General features: G+C 41.4%; 1 protein-coding gene across 6 annotated transcripts in view; it reads right to left on the reverse strand.

Moving 5' to 3' along the window:
- Nucleotides 1-496: 496 nt before the first annotated feature.
- myom2a (myomesin 2a) overlaps nt 497-13,612 on the reverse strand; it is a 39,492-nt gene continuing 26,376 nt past the window's right edge. For all 6 annotated transcript variants that reach the window (XM_039794410.1, XM_039794429.1, XM_039794401.1 and 3 more), the window contains 12 exons: nt 13,456-13,600; nt 11,214-11,273; nt 10,557-10,624; nt 10,359-10,472; nt 10,079-10,166; nt 9,937-9,975; nt 8,048-8,153; nt 3,778-3,941; nt 3,558-3,594; nt 3,442-3,464; nt 3,054-3,109; nt 497-2,238 (listed from right to left, as the gene is read on the reverse strand). In XM_039794410.1, the coding sequence (XP_039650344.1) occupies nt 1,696-2,238; nt 3,054-3,109; nt 3,442-3,464; nt 3,558-3,594; nt 3,778-3,941; nt 8,048-8,153; nt 9,937-9,975; nt 10,079-10,166; nt 10,359-10,472; nt 10,557-10,624; nt 11,214-11,273; nt 13,456-13,600 (1,443 nt within the window). In that variant the 3' untranslated portion in view covers nt 497-1,695. The remainder of the gene's footprint in view (nt 2,239-3,053; nt 3,110-3,441; nt 3,465-3,557; nt 3,595-3,777; nt 3,942-8,047; nt 8,154-9,936; nt 9,976-10,078; nt 10,167-10,358; nt 10,473-10,556; nt 10,625-11,213; nt 11,274-13,455; nt 13,601-13,612) is intronic.

Here is a 13,612-nt window from a genome sequence, read left to right on the forward strand (position 1 = left end):
ATATTTAGATTTACATTGCGCCGCTTCAATAAAGGATCAAGGGTCGCTTTTCTGGACTGGAAAACAAGTTCAACATTCAAGTTCCAACAGGATTCTCCCATCATGCAACACTGTGGGGCATTGACTAAATGGAAGTTTGAATATTTGGGACTAAAACTATTTCACGTTGTGGCCGGTTAGCTCGGTTGGTGGAGCGGGCGCACACGTGCAGAGGTTTATTCCTCGATGCAGAATCCGACCTGTGACGGTTTTCCTGCATGTCTTCTCCCCCTCTCTCTCCCCTTTCATATCTCAGCTTTCCTATCGAATAAAGGCAGAAATGCCCAAAACATAAAAAAAAATATATATATATTTCACACATCCTGTAAAAGGTTTAGTGTCTGAATTATTCTGTTTAATCATAAAAATAAAATATAATTGAAGGAAAGAAGAAAAAACAACATAACAGCTAATTCATAAGATTCAGAAGAGATTAATCACAAAGACGGATCAGAAGGAGGTTGATAAGTAAAGTTTATTGCCATCACAAAGCATTGGGGGGGGGGAATACAACATGTCACAGACAGACAGACCTCTCTGGCATAGAGACCAGGGCAGGAAGTGAATATTTTTCATTCACAGGATCACTAACTGGCGTCATTAGGATCTCCAAATGATGACAGGCTACCTGGGATCAAAGTAGCTGTTGATAGATGAGAGAACATCACCTACCCACAGCAAAAACAAAAAAATAATCTGGTATCTGGTGTTAATTTCCCACCCAGGTACTGACAAAATAACCCCAGCTCTGCACTTGCCCATTCCCAGTTCATCCAGCTTAAAGGGTAATTCCGGTTTATAACAACTTTTGTCTTATTTTCGTAGAGGTAAACCCCTAAAATCCGGGAACACGGTGACATCGCTAGAGACGTGGGAAGAAACACGATTCGACAGGTTAGTAAACAAACCCTAATCCAAACCACTTTTTTGGAGGTAAATCTCAAAGGCTATCACACCTGAAATGCTGGTAATAATTCCACATTGTACACAAAACCAGAAAGTCAGTCTGGACGTTTACGACAAACAAATTGGGTGATCAATTTACAGTTAGCCTTTTTTTCTTTTATTTTCTCTTCCAAATAAGTTTGTCTAACCTGGAGGTTTGTTACAACCTGTTTGACTGCTCGTGTTTCTCGACTTATCAGTCCTCTTTAATGACGTCACTGATAGAAATGAAATTGCGCAATTATGACCCAAGTTGTAATAAACGTGAATTATCCTTTAACATCCACAACAAAAATGTATACAGGCATTCCACTAACGTTGCATAGTGGAAGGTGCAGCTTTTAAAACATTGAACATAACTATCTACCCTGGTTTTTAAATTTTTTTTCTTTTTTTTTTGCGCCTTTTTTCCACCTGTGTCAAAAGCATAGCGACCAGTTGAATGATAAAGGAAACTGAAAAGGAAATTGACTATGTTAGTAACCACTGTAAAAGTCCCTCTTTTGTATCTGTATATATCCTGCAACTCTCAGAAATGATAGAGAATGCGAAAAAACCTTCACTTCAACTGGTTAGAAGCCCGTCCTTTGTAAGTGGTTGTCAGGAAGTTAACTTTTAACTGTGACAACATCTACATAAACTTTAACACCTCATTGTTTCACACTCATGCTATGAATCAGCGTTGCTAACAGCAAACGTCACCACCATCGTTTACTTCCTCGGTGGGGTCGGAGACTTCATGAATCTGGGTGGGGTGGGCGACTTGGCGCTGCGAGATGGGGTTGGAGACTTCGGGGTCGGGGTTGGAGATTTGGGGACCGGGGTTGGAGATTTGGGGATCGGGGTGGAAGCGGGAGTAGAGGCTTGGCTCCTCATGGATGCCGGGGTCTGGGCCTTAGGAGGTACAGGGGTTGGGGTCTTGGAGGGGGGAGCTGGGGACTTTGGCGGCACAGGCGTGGATGCAGGTGTAGCGGCAGGCGTTTTGGGGTGTCCCAGTTTGGGCTCTGGGATCTGCTCGCCCTGCTTGTAGACGCTGACGGTGATCTCGACGAACTCGCCGCCGTACTTGTTCCGCACGTTGATGCTGTACTTGCCGGAGTCTTCCGGAGTGACTTTGGTGATGACGAGGCTGGCGAACTTGCCGCCCTCGAACGTGACCTTGGTGTGCTCGGTGGAGGCGACCTCCTGCTCGTTCTTGAACCAGGTGACCTCAGGGGTCGGCTCGCCCCACACGGTGCAGGTCAGGCTCAGAGACTGGAGAGGGTCGAGAGTCAACTCAAGTCAAAATGGGTTCAAAATGTAGGTTTGCTTAAGTATTGTATCTAAAACAATAAAGGGGCCAGTTAAACAAAACTATAATAAACCACTTATCCCTAGAGCACTGGTTCCCAACATGGGGATCAGGACCCTGAGGGGTCGTAAGATAAATCTGAGGGGTCCCAAAATGTGTAACAGAAAGGAGAGTATAGAAAATATATTTCTGCTGCAGAAAAGTTTATCAAATCGTTGCTTTTTCTTGTGAAATATTGGATATTTTTTTTAACTTTAAGCCTATAAAAAGTATAAAAATAAATTGTGAAACGTTTATCCTCGTCCTTGGAGAAGCAGTTTGTTCCGTAAGAAGCTCGTAAGTGGACATTGAGTTGACTACTTTTTAAGATGAAGTATTTTGTTGCTTATTTTTCATGCCAACACAAAAGTCTGATAACTGCTACGCATGAAATCATAAAAGCTTCTTTTCCATGACAGCTGAGCAAACTCCATCTGCTGATAAAGACTTTGCTTAATGGTAAGTGGATCTTGAGTTTGGATTGTTTTGTTTAAACCTATAAAACCTAAAGTACCTGCAGGGCTGGATGCCAAACAAGAGCAAGTGACAGCCCACAGAGCTCATTTTGTTACATTTTGTTCCAGCACTGGCTTCATAAAGGAATGCTGTCAGGGCAGTACAGCTCGTCGACCCCCTCATTACTACGTGCTTGTAATGATGCAAACAAAACCCCTAAAACAATGTCACCTCAAATATTATTACCAGTGTTGATTTATGTCAACATTCTCAACATCCTCACCTTTGCTTCCATAATAGTGACGACGTCAGGCAGGCCGCCGACCACTCTGCCGCGGTCTGAGGAGAGACAGCAAAATGGATGTTATTAATGTACTGATGACAAAACAAACTCACCCTGTATATCACCCTGTTTGCATGGGGAAGTCATGTAAGACTCTGCCTGTCGCAGTGTTAACAAGGCTGAGATCGAAAGAAGAAAGAGGAGGAATGTAAAGCTGAAACTCTTTGAACTTTGAACATTAATTCATACTTCGCCTCAAAAGCAAATAACTTGTCTTTGGTTTTTTTAAAACATGGCGTGATTCATGAAATGAAATAAAATCGTAAATATGTCTGATGGAATAAAATAGACGTGTGTGTGTCAGGTTAATAAATAATATTATACTCACTCTTCTCTGCAAATGCAGCTGCCCTAAAAGGTAAAGGAATATTGATATTATTAATATCATTTGAATACAGTTTAAAGATACATGTTCACAAACTAAGGTTGTGTCGAATAACTTACTTAAGTCTCAGGTACTCCTCATAGGCATCGGTGTATGCTGCAAAAAGAAGAATAAGGTTATGACTTTACTTTTCAAAGCCACCAAAAGTTTTATAATAACCCAAAATAAAGAAAAGTTAAATACAAGTTACATAGTTACATACATAAATAACTTAGAAACACTTAAACAAATCTGGAAATGGAAAATAATGGCTACAGAGTAACAGAATAAGATGTTTACCTTGTCCGGAGAGGTCGAAGGATCTGGTGTGGGTCTGCACGCCGTCTGAGATCTCGATGGAGTAGTTACCCTTCTCCTTGTCAGATGGATCACAGATCTGCATCCAGGCCATCTCCGCCGTGCCTCCGATCCTCATCTTCTCAGAGGAGGCTATCTTACTCTCCCTGCAGGGTTCACATCACAGGAGTCACTTCTCAATTCATACTGATGATGCGAGATCAGAGACTGAAATGTCTACAGAGCAGCATCCTTCAGCAGAGCAGGCTGAAGGATGCAATTACATTTTCAATTCAATTTATTAATAGTATCAAATCATAACAACAGTTATCTCGAGACACTTTACAGATAGAGTAGGTCTAGACCACACTCTATAATTTCCAAAGCCCCAACAATTACAGTAATTCCCTCAAGAGCAAGCATTAGCAGTGGCTGTTGCTGTTGCGACAGTGGCAAGGAAAAACTCCCTTTTAGGAAGAAACCTCGGCAGACCCAGACTCTTGGTAGGTGGTGTCTGACGGGGCCGGTTGGGGGTGTGATGAACAGTGGCGATAATAGTCACATTAAAGATAATGGAACAGTGACTTCAAGGTAGTCGTTGTAGTTCATGTCATAGCAGGGCACATCGTGTCATATTGAGTAGTGCAGTCTCCTATACCGGATCCTGACTACTCTGTGTGTATGAACATCGCAGCAAGGCGTTGCGGCATGTAACGTGGCGCTACAGAGCATGGGTGGATGCAGCGGATGCAGCGGACGCAGCAGGACGAGGCTGGGCATTGCAGGGAATGAAGAAGACACATAAGGACTCCGGGGGAGTAAACTCCCCAGAGCTAGGTTAGTAACAAGCAGTTCTGGGACAGGATGCATACAAAAGGAAACAAGTGAAAACAGAGATGAGAGAGCAGCTCAGTGTCTCATAGGAAGGAAGGAACTTCCCTGGTAGTCTAGAAATATAATAGCATAACTAAGAGAGGCAGGTTAGCTTAGAGAGAGGTGCCGGATTGGGCTTGAACTCTCCCCTGCCGGATCGGGCTGTACTGGCCTGCCTCCCTCTATTCTCACTATATAATTGATTATATGATAAATAAATCTGATGACTACGAAGAGAAGCAGTTGGGCCGGGTTAGGCGGACGCTGCAACTCCTCACTCCGTAACTATAAGCTTTATCAAAGAGGAGGGTTTTCAGTTTACTCTTAAATGTGGTGACGGTGTCTGCCCCCCGAACCCAGACTGGGAGCTGGTTCCACAGGAAAGGAGTCTGGAAGCTGAAGGCTGTGGTAACTCTGCATTCTGGGAGCGCAGTGCTCTAGTGGGACAATAAGGTACTAGGAGCTGTTCTAGATAGGATGGTGCTTGACCATTTAGGGCTTTGTAGGTCAGGAGAAAGAATTTAAAGTCAATCCTGAATTTTACAGGAAGCCAATGCAGAGAAGCTAATACGGAAGAAATATGATCTCTTTTCTTAGTTCTTTTCAGAACACGTGCTGCAGCACTCTGGATCAGCTGAAGAGTCTTAAGGGACTTATTTGAGCAACCTGACAGTAGGGAATTACAATAGTCCAGCCTGGAAGTAACGAATGCATGGACTAGTTATTCAGCATCGTTTTGAGACAGGATATTCCTAATTTTGGCAATGTTACGAAGATGAAAAAAGGCTGTTCTTGAGCTTTGTTTTAGATGGGCGTTAAAGGATATATCCTGATCAAAAATAACTCCTAGATTTCTGACAGTGGTGCTGGAGGCCAGGGCAACACCATCCAGAGTAGCTAAGTCTTTAGATAATGAGGTTCGGAGGTGTTTAGGGCCCAGCACAATAACTTCAGTTTTGTTAGAGTTTAACATCAGAAAATTGTAGGTCATCCAGGATTTTATATCTTTAATGCATGCTTGAAGTTTAGCTAACTGACTGGTTTCGTCTGGTTTGATTGACAAGTATAATTGGGTGTCATCCGCATAACAGTGATAGTTAATTGAGTGTTTCCTAATAATATTACCAAGAGGAAGCATATATAAGGAGAATAGAATTGGTCCAAGCACTGAGCCTTGTGGAACGCCATGGCTAACTTTAGCATACTTGGATGAATTAACATTAACAAATTGAGATCAATCAGAGAAATAGGGTTTAAACCAGCTTAGTGTGATTCCTTTAATGCCGACTAAGTGATCCAATCTCTGTAACAGGATTGTATGGTCAATAGTGTCAAATGCAGCACTAAGATCTAGTAAAACAAGTATGGAGACAAGTCCTCTGTCTGCAGCAGTTAGAACGTCGTTAGTAATTTTCACCAGTGCCGTCTCTGTGCTATGATGCTTTCTAAATCCTGATTGAAAGTCTTCAAATAAACTGTTGCTATGGAGAAAATCACATAACTGATTAGCAACTACCTTCTCAAGGATCTTGGAGAGAAAGGGAAGGTTAGATATAGGTCTATAGTTTGCTAAGACCTCAGGATCGAGGGTGAGTTTTTTCAGAAGAGGTTTTATCACAGCTACTTTATATGACTGCGGTACATAACCTGTTACTAAGGACATATTGATCATATCTAGTAGTGAAGTGTTAACCAAGGGTAATGCTTCTTTGAGTAGCTTCGTTGGGATGGGGTCTAAGAGACAGGTAGATGGCTTAGCTGAAGATACCTTTACCATTAATTGTTGAAGGTCTATAGGATAAAAGCAGACCATTAATTGTTGAAGGTCTATAGGATAAAAGCAGTCTAAGTATATGTCAGGTCTAGTCGTTCTTTCTAGGAGTCCTGCGTTGAAAGGTGAACCGTTAGAAGTTGAGGGCAAAAGGTGATGGATTTTATCTCTAATTGTTATAATTTTATCATTAAAGAAGCTCATCACTACTCAGAGCTTTAGGAATAGATGGCTCACTAGAGCTGTGACTCTCTGTCAGCCTGGCTACAGTGCTGAAAAGAAACCTTGGGTTGTTCTTGTTTTCTTCTATTAATGATGAGTAATAGTCTGATCTAGTATTTCTGAGGGCCTTCCTTTCTTCCAGTTTGGTGGAACGCCATTTACTTTCAAGTTTTCGCGAGATTTGCTTTAATTTATGAGTTTGGGAGTTATACCATGGTGCAAGTTTCCTTTGCTTCATCATCTTCTTTTTGAGGGGAGCAACAGAGTCTAAAGTAGTCCGTAGGCAGGCCGTAGCACCATCTACACAATTGTCAATTTGAGAGGGACTAAAGTTTACATAAAGGTCCTCTGTTGTATTAAAGCACGGTAATGAGTTTAGTGCTGTTGGAATATCTTCCTTAAATTTAGCTATAGCACTGTCAGATAGGCATCTAGTGTAGAAGCTTTTATCTAATTTCGTATAATCGGGTATTAAGAATTCGAAAGTTATTAAGAAGTGGTCTGATAATAAAGGATTTTGCGGGAATACTAATACATCTTCAATTTTGATGCCATATGTCAGCACAAGGTTGAGGGTGTGGTTAAAACAGTGCGTGGCCTCATGAACACTTTGACTGAAACCAATTGAATCTAGTAGTGAGTTGAAAGCAGTACTAAGGCTATCATTGTCAACGTCCACATGGATATTAAAATCACCTACAATAAGTACTTTGTCTGATTTTAGGACTACAAAAAAAAAATTCAGAATATGGACCTGGTGCTCGGTAGACAACAACAAATATAATTGGCTGTACTGATTTCCATGTTGGATGTTGAAGATTAAGAACAAGGCTTTCAAGAGTTATAATTTAGTTTAGGTTTAGGATTAATTAACAGGCTTAAATCAGTGATTTTCTCAGTCAACAGTTTTCACTGCAGCTAAATTAGGAAGCACAGCATTACCTAAACATAACCCTCACATGATTAATCATCTGAGTTATTGTGCTTTTGACAGCTAACAGGAAACACACGTTCTGGTGTGAGTAAATGGCGAAAAGCCGGAACGAGGACGTTTGTTCATTGTGATTCAGTGTTGTTTAAAGTTTTGAAATACCACGACTGTGTACAACGCCTGAGGGAGTGCAGCACATACAGTACTGTACCGCACAGTGTGTGTTTGTCTGTTGTAACCATACTTTCCAGCCTCGAGACTTCGAAATGGTTAATCAACGGTAATACATGAGAAGCTGAATATGTTTTGGTCACTATATGTGTACATATGTCTGGTGACTACATTTTAATCTGTATTTAAAGAAACCTTCAGCAGTGACACACAACAGAGCTAGACAGCAAGCAAAATCTTGTTACGTCTCAACTGTCAATGTAAATATTAGATTATTCTGTAACAAGCATTTAATTCAACTGTACTTGTGTTTCCAGATGGTCTTCATCTCTTCTGTGTAGTAGTTCATGTAGCACTGCAGCCTGATGCCCTCTGGTGTGCACTGCAGCACCAGCTCAGAGGCAGACGCACCTGACAGCAACAAACACACATGAACACACTGTCAAGGGAAATAATCAACTGAAAATAAAGATTGTACTGTGCTACTTTAAGAGTGTACACTACACACTCGCAATGATTTCGTCCTTTGACACAGCTCCTACTTATGTCCATGTTAAAATGCATTTAGCTTGGAGTGTTTTTGCAGTAGTTTTTTTGCCAAGCATTTCTACCCTGGAAGAAGCCATTTGTTTCCCGGTCAAATAGAGTTTCGATTCTCTGCCCGAGCCCGAGACCGACCCGAGCCCGGCCGGGCCGGACCCTTGATCAAGCATTTGTGTTTTTTTTTATCATTACTTTAGCCTAATTGGGTGGGGAGAAAGCTATGCCATAATCAGCACTATTATCTATTTAGGCCAAAGTAACAAATGTGTCCAAAAAGTTACACAAGTTGGACTACAGTTACAAAATGCAACGTGTCATGCGCGGAGTCTCCTCCTCTCGCACGCATCACACCGGGGCTGCGGGCTGTATTGTGGAGCTTAAGTGCAACATGGAGCTTGAGGATGTAAAGAAAAAAAGAAAAACGGGAGAATTACCTTTGAACAAGTTTGGAGGAAAGTCGGAGGTATGGAGCCATTTTAAACAAGTCGTGGGCAGTGACAACATATGTGTCGGCTTTGTTGAGTGCATTAAGTGCGGCACGCTGTTGCCTATGACAGCTGATAAAACGGGGACTTGGATGATGAACAGACACATGAAGCAGGCTCGCCAAGGCAGAAAAGATGATAGTCAGCCTTCAACGTCCTCTTTTGTTAGTTCTCCAAGCATAGGCTACCCCTGAGGGCGAGGCAAGCGGGCAAGCCCTCACAGAGAAATACGTTGAGTTTTTTACGTTTCTTCTTTCAGATCCATTTGCGATCCCTTCCATTCTGAATAAACTAACAGAACAGTTTACATGCTTCGCTCCTGTTGCATTATTCATTAAGATAATTTTAAACAGATTTTTGCAGTTCAAACAACTCTGAATTGTAGTTGAGAACGTCAGTTATGACGGCCCATCAGGCTCGGGCTCATAATTCCAGTTAATGTGTCGGGCCGGGCCGGGCTCGGACACAACGTGCACGGGCTCGGGCTGGGTCGGGCTTGATTTTTTGGGCCCGAACGAAGCTCTACGGTCAAACTACTTAACGGATTGGTTTTCAAATAGTTATCCATAGAGCCCCTAAAAGGCCCTGATCAGACAGAGTTTGTTTTAGCAGCCTGTGGTGGCTTGTTTTCATGGAGAGAAAGCGTTTTGCTGTTTTTGCGTTGCTGAGCGCCTACATTTTTTTTTAGCAGGAGCGCCCTGAACGCCACGAGTTACAAAAAACTACACAGATTGGAAAAAACTGTTGGCTGAGGATGGGTGATTCAATGGTTACCTAACAAAAAGACGCAACTGGTCTGATCGGGCGTCTTCAACAAAAAAGGCTGGCTAGGGCGCCTAGTGTTATGCAACCTGCAAACGCACTCTGTCTGAGCACGACCCTAGGCTGCCTTTTCTCACAGATGAGCTTTTGTTGAAAGGTTAATCACATTTTTTTAGGAGGGGAGACGGTCAGACCTTACTTTAAATCGAGATACAGCTGCATGTACTGTTGCACAGAGGTAGAACTGGAATCATTGCAAATCCTGAGGACACACTTTCCAATAAATATTGTCAGGAATCACGCTTGCATAGTTAATACTACGGTACCAGTTAAACACATTCATCACATCCTGTCATACGCACTGAACCACGCAAGGAGACTAAGTTTGAGCGGATCAAACTCACCAGCATTCTTTGCGAGGGCATTGATGATGTCGTCAAACACTGCAAATCAAAGTAAAAAAAACAGGAAATACATTATAACATGTTTATTTAAATAATAATTAACATTAAAGTCAGTCACTCCTTCTGAACAAAGAGAACGTACCTTGGCCTGAAATGTCAAAAACAGATGTGTCCTTTCCTCTGTCGTCACTGAGTACGGCCTTGTAGATGCCATGATCTTTTCTGGAGAACTGGAAAAAACAAATATTGTATCAACCAGATTCAATTCAACTTGCTTGTCATTGCACCGAGTAAAAGTACTGAGACAATAAAATGCAGTTAAGTGCAGAGTAACATATAGAATAAGTGTGAAATAAATAAGGTGAGATGTATACAGTAAGAATGAATGTATTGTATTTTGGTGTGGATGCTGCAGTAGTTACCAGAGGGATGGGAAGAGAGCAGGCTCCGGACATAACATTGGGAGGAGTTTCTGGAACAATCTCATCATCCTCTTTGTACCAATGGAAAGACGTCTCCTTCTTTACATTGGCCACCTGACACACAAACACAAGGATTAGTTTTATTGAGCGGAAAAGAAGTGAGAAGAAAGGTGAAAGGATGGAGGATTTAATTGTTACCTTGCAGGCGAGCATAACAGTGCAATCCTCAGTGACAGTGAAGTACAGATACTCAGAGAAATGTGGACCTAAAAGGACAGTGGAATCATGTACATTAGGATTTTATCAGCCCAAAAGCAACAATGAATATATTAATAAAATAGAAAACACTCTGCTAATGCGGTACAATCCTCCTGAATGAGTTCTTTTAAATCATATAAATTCTTTTTGTTTGTATGTCAGTGTGTAGCACGGGCCAAGGAAGAATTCATTAAAATATCAGCGGATCCGAATGACAGGGCAGATAGACAAATTATTTTTCACTTTTGTTAACATTGCGAGATAGGGCATGAGCCGTAACAGGGGTCTGCGCACTCCAAGTGCCCTTCTAGTTAAATATGCATTTGAGTCAGCATTCAAATACAAAAACGTGATAAAATCAGATTTACCTTCATTTGAGTGCAATACTAGACTAGAAAATAGTGACTTGTCCTTTTGCCTGTGGCTTTATTTTACACCAGACTTCATTGACATCTGTTAACAGTTTTTTGAGCCATCCTGCTAACAAAACAGACTGAAAATTACACTCTTAGACACACACTTCAGTTTGTGTAAGTGGTGTTCACCACATAGTGACAGCCTCAGTCAAGTGTTTCAGGTCATTGTGTGTGTTGTTACCTTGCTTCCTGATGTGCTCCTTCCTCTGAAACTCGGCCTCCTTCAGAGCAGCTTTGAACACTGGAACGAGAAAACACAACAGAGTCATGATCAATAAATATGTTCAGTGGTGAAAGAAGTACTCAGATAGCAGTACCTCAGGGTGAAGTTACTCGAGACAGAGAAATACTAATAGACAAAGTAAAAGTCTTCTCGCATTCAAAAACTTACTCAAGTAGAATTGTAAAAGTATTAGCAGCAAAATGCATTTAAAGCATCATAAGTAAAAGCACTCATTAGGCAACAGAATTCCTGTCAGTGTGACATTATATTACTGGAATTATTGTTACACAGGCATTACTGTGTAAGCAGCATTTTATGTTTTTAGCTAGTCACAATTAAGGAATTATTAACAATTTCTGTAGTAATGAATCTGTAATGCACCATGAGTATATATTTTGATGGAAAATCTTTATCTTCAAAGTGACTACAGCTGTCAGATAAATGTAGTGGAGTAGAAGTATAAAGTAGCAGAAAATGGACATACAGTACGTGCCTAAATGTACTTAGTTACTTTCCACAGGTGACATATACAGCATTAATTTAACATTCTGCTTCTGCCAAATAATTTAAAGATTTAAACAAAAATATGCCAAAAGAAGGCTGAAAAACAAACAGCTGATGCAGTATTTTGAAGGTGCAACTATGTGCCAACATTAAATATCTTTAAATTTGACTGTGTTCATTCCCATAATGTTTATGTTTTTTGTTTCTGCCCCCCCATCCAAAAACTACTTTTCTCAAATTGAAAAACCTCTGGCGCAGCGAATACACCATTAAGTTATATGCAGGATGGTTTATTTACTTCTTCTGATGAGGCTTCCTCTAATACTATGAGTAAAACCATTAACATGTGGGTTAGTTTAAGAAAAAACCTTAGCGTGCTAAAAGAAAAACAACTGTTCACTTGGGGACTATGATAAAGCTACTTCTATAAGAGAATTAAATTGTGTATTAACTTAAAATGAATTTGGATATTGAAAATAGAAATGTTCTCAAAGATGTTAATTCCATATAAATCACACTTAGGGCCCTATCTTGCACCCAGCACAATTGACTTTGTACACTGACGCATGTATCATTTCTATTTTGCACCTGACGCACAGTGGACTTTTCCCTCCACAGACTCACGTCGGTAAAATAGGGAATGAACTTGTGCTCCCGGGGGCGGTTCATCAAAAAGAGGAGGCGTGTTCAGGCGCAAACATTCCCTGGTGCTATTTTGCAGTTTCAGAAAACAATTCCGCCACAGACCAGGAAAAACCTAGCCTAACGTCAGTGGCGCGTTATTCAGAAGCTATTTTAGGGGCGCGTGTTTGGCCGTAATGTAGAGCGTGGACACACGCATACACTTTGCTTCTCTCATCTCACGGACCCAGCAGTTCACATTTTTGCAAACCAAACATAAATACAAGGAAAAATATGACCTTGTTTTACACAACATTTCCATGAATCATGGATGTGTTGATGACATAAATGAGGAAATATTAGAGGAATTAAGGAGATGTGATGTTGAACTGCATGTGCCGATGCCACTTGACCCAAATGCCCCAGCAGCCGTATGGGAGAGGAGAGACAGAAGAGCTGCATCGTCTATAGTGAGGTAATCTCGGTCTAATATTAGACTACATTGCAAAAATATCACCATGCATTCATAACGTCGTGATTTAGTGAGAGTGAGTCCAAAACATCGGAAAGTATGTTTTTGTGACATTTCTTTATCTACATTTTGTCAAAAAGAAAAATCAATAGCAAACGTCGGTCTCTTCGGCTGTGAACCGCTCCTGGCGTGCGCCCATGGATGTGTCAAGAGCGTCCGTCTAGCAAATCTGCCATTATAATAGCAATCCGCCATGGAACAAGCACGCCTGCTTTTAAAGAGAATGTGAGATAACGCTCTGATTGGTTTATTGCACGTTACTCCCAAACCACACCTATGAGTAATGTAGCTACTTCAGACCAACCCATTTTAGATTTGCATCGGGCGCAAGAGCCATTTATCCTGCCGGTATCATAGCAACAGCGCCCGAAATCCGCCCACAAAGCTACTTGTGTTTGCCGTTTGATACTTGCGTTTCAGATCGTTAAAATAGGGCCCTTAAACTCCTTTTCACATTTTAATATACTGTATGATTATGTTCATCTGGTAAATAACAATTAATCAGCAAATGTGTGACAGTTATGTGAGGAGGAAGAGCCTCACCGTCTCCCACCAAGACCAGGGAGCTCTGGGCTTTGGCCTTGCCATCGTGGATCTGGACGGTGTAAGTGCCCTCGTTGGCTCTGGTGAAATGATCCACCGTCATCTGGATGACCCCTGTGGCCACATCGTGACTGATCTTGATTCCCTGAGAGGAAAA

The sequence above is a fragment of the Perca fluviatilis genome, chromosome 1 (assembly GCF_010015445.1).
Source record: "Perca fluviatilis chromosome 1, GENO_Pfluv_1.0, whole genome shotgun sequence".
Taxonomy (NCBI): Eukaryota; Metazoa; Chordata; class Actinopteri; order Perciformes; family Percidae; genus Perca; species Perca fluviatilis.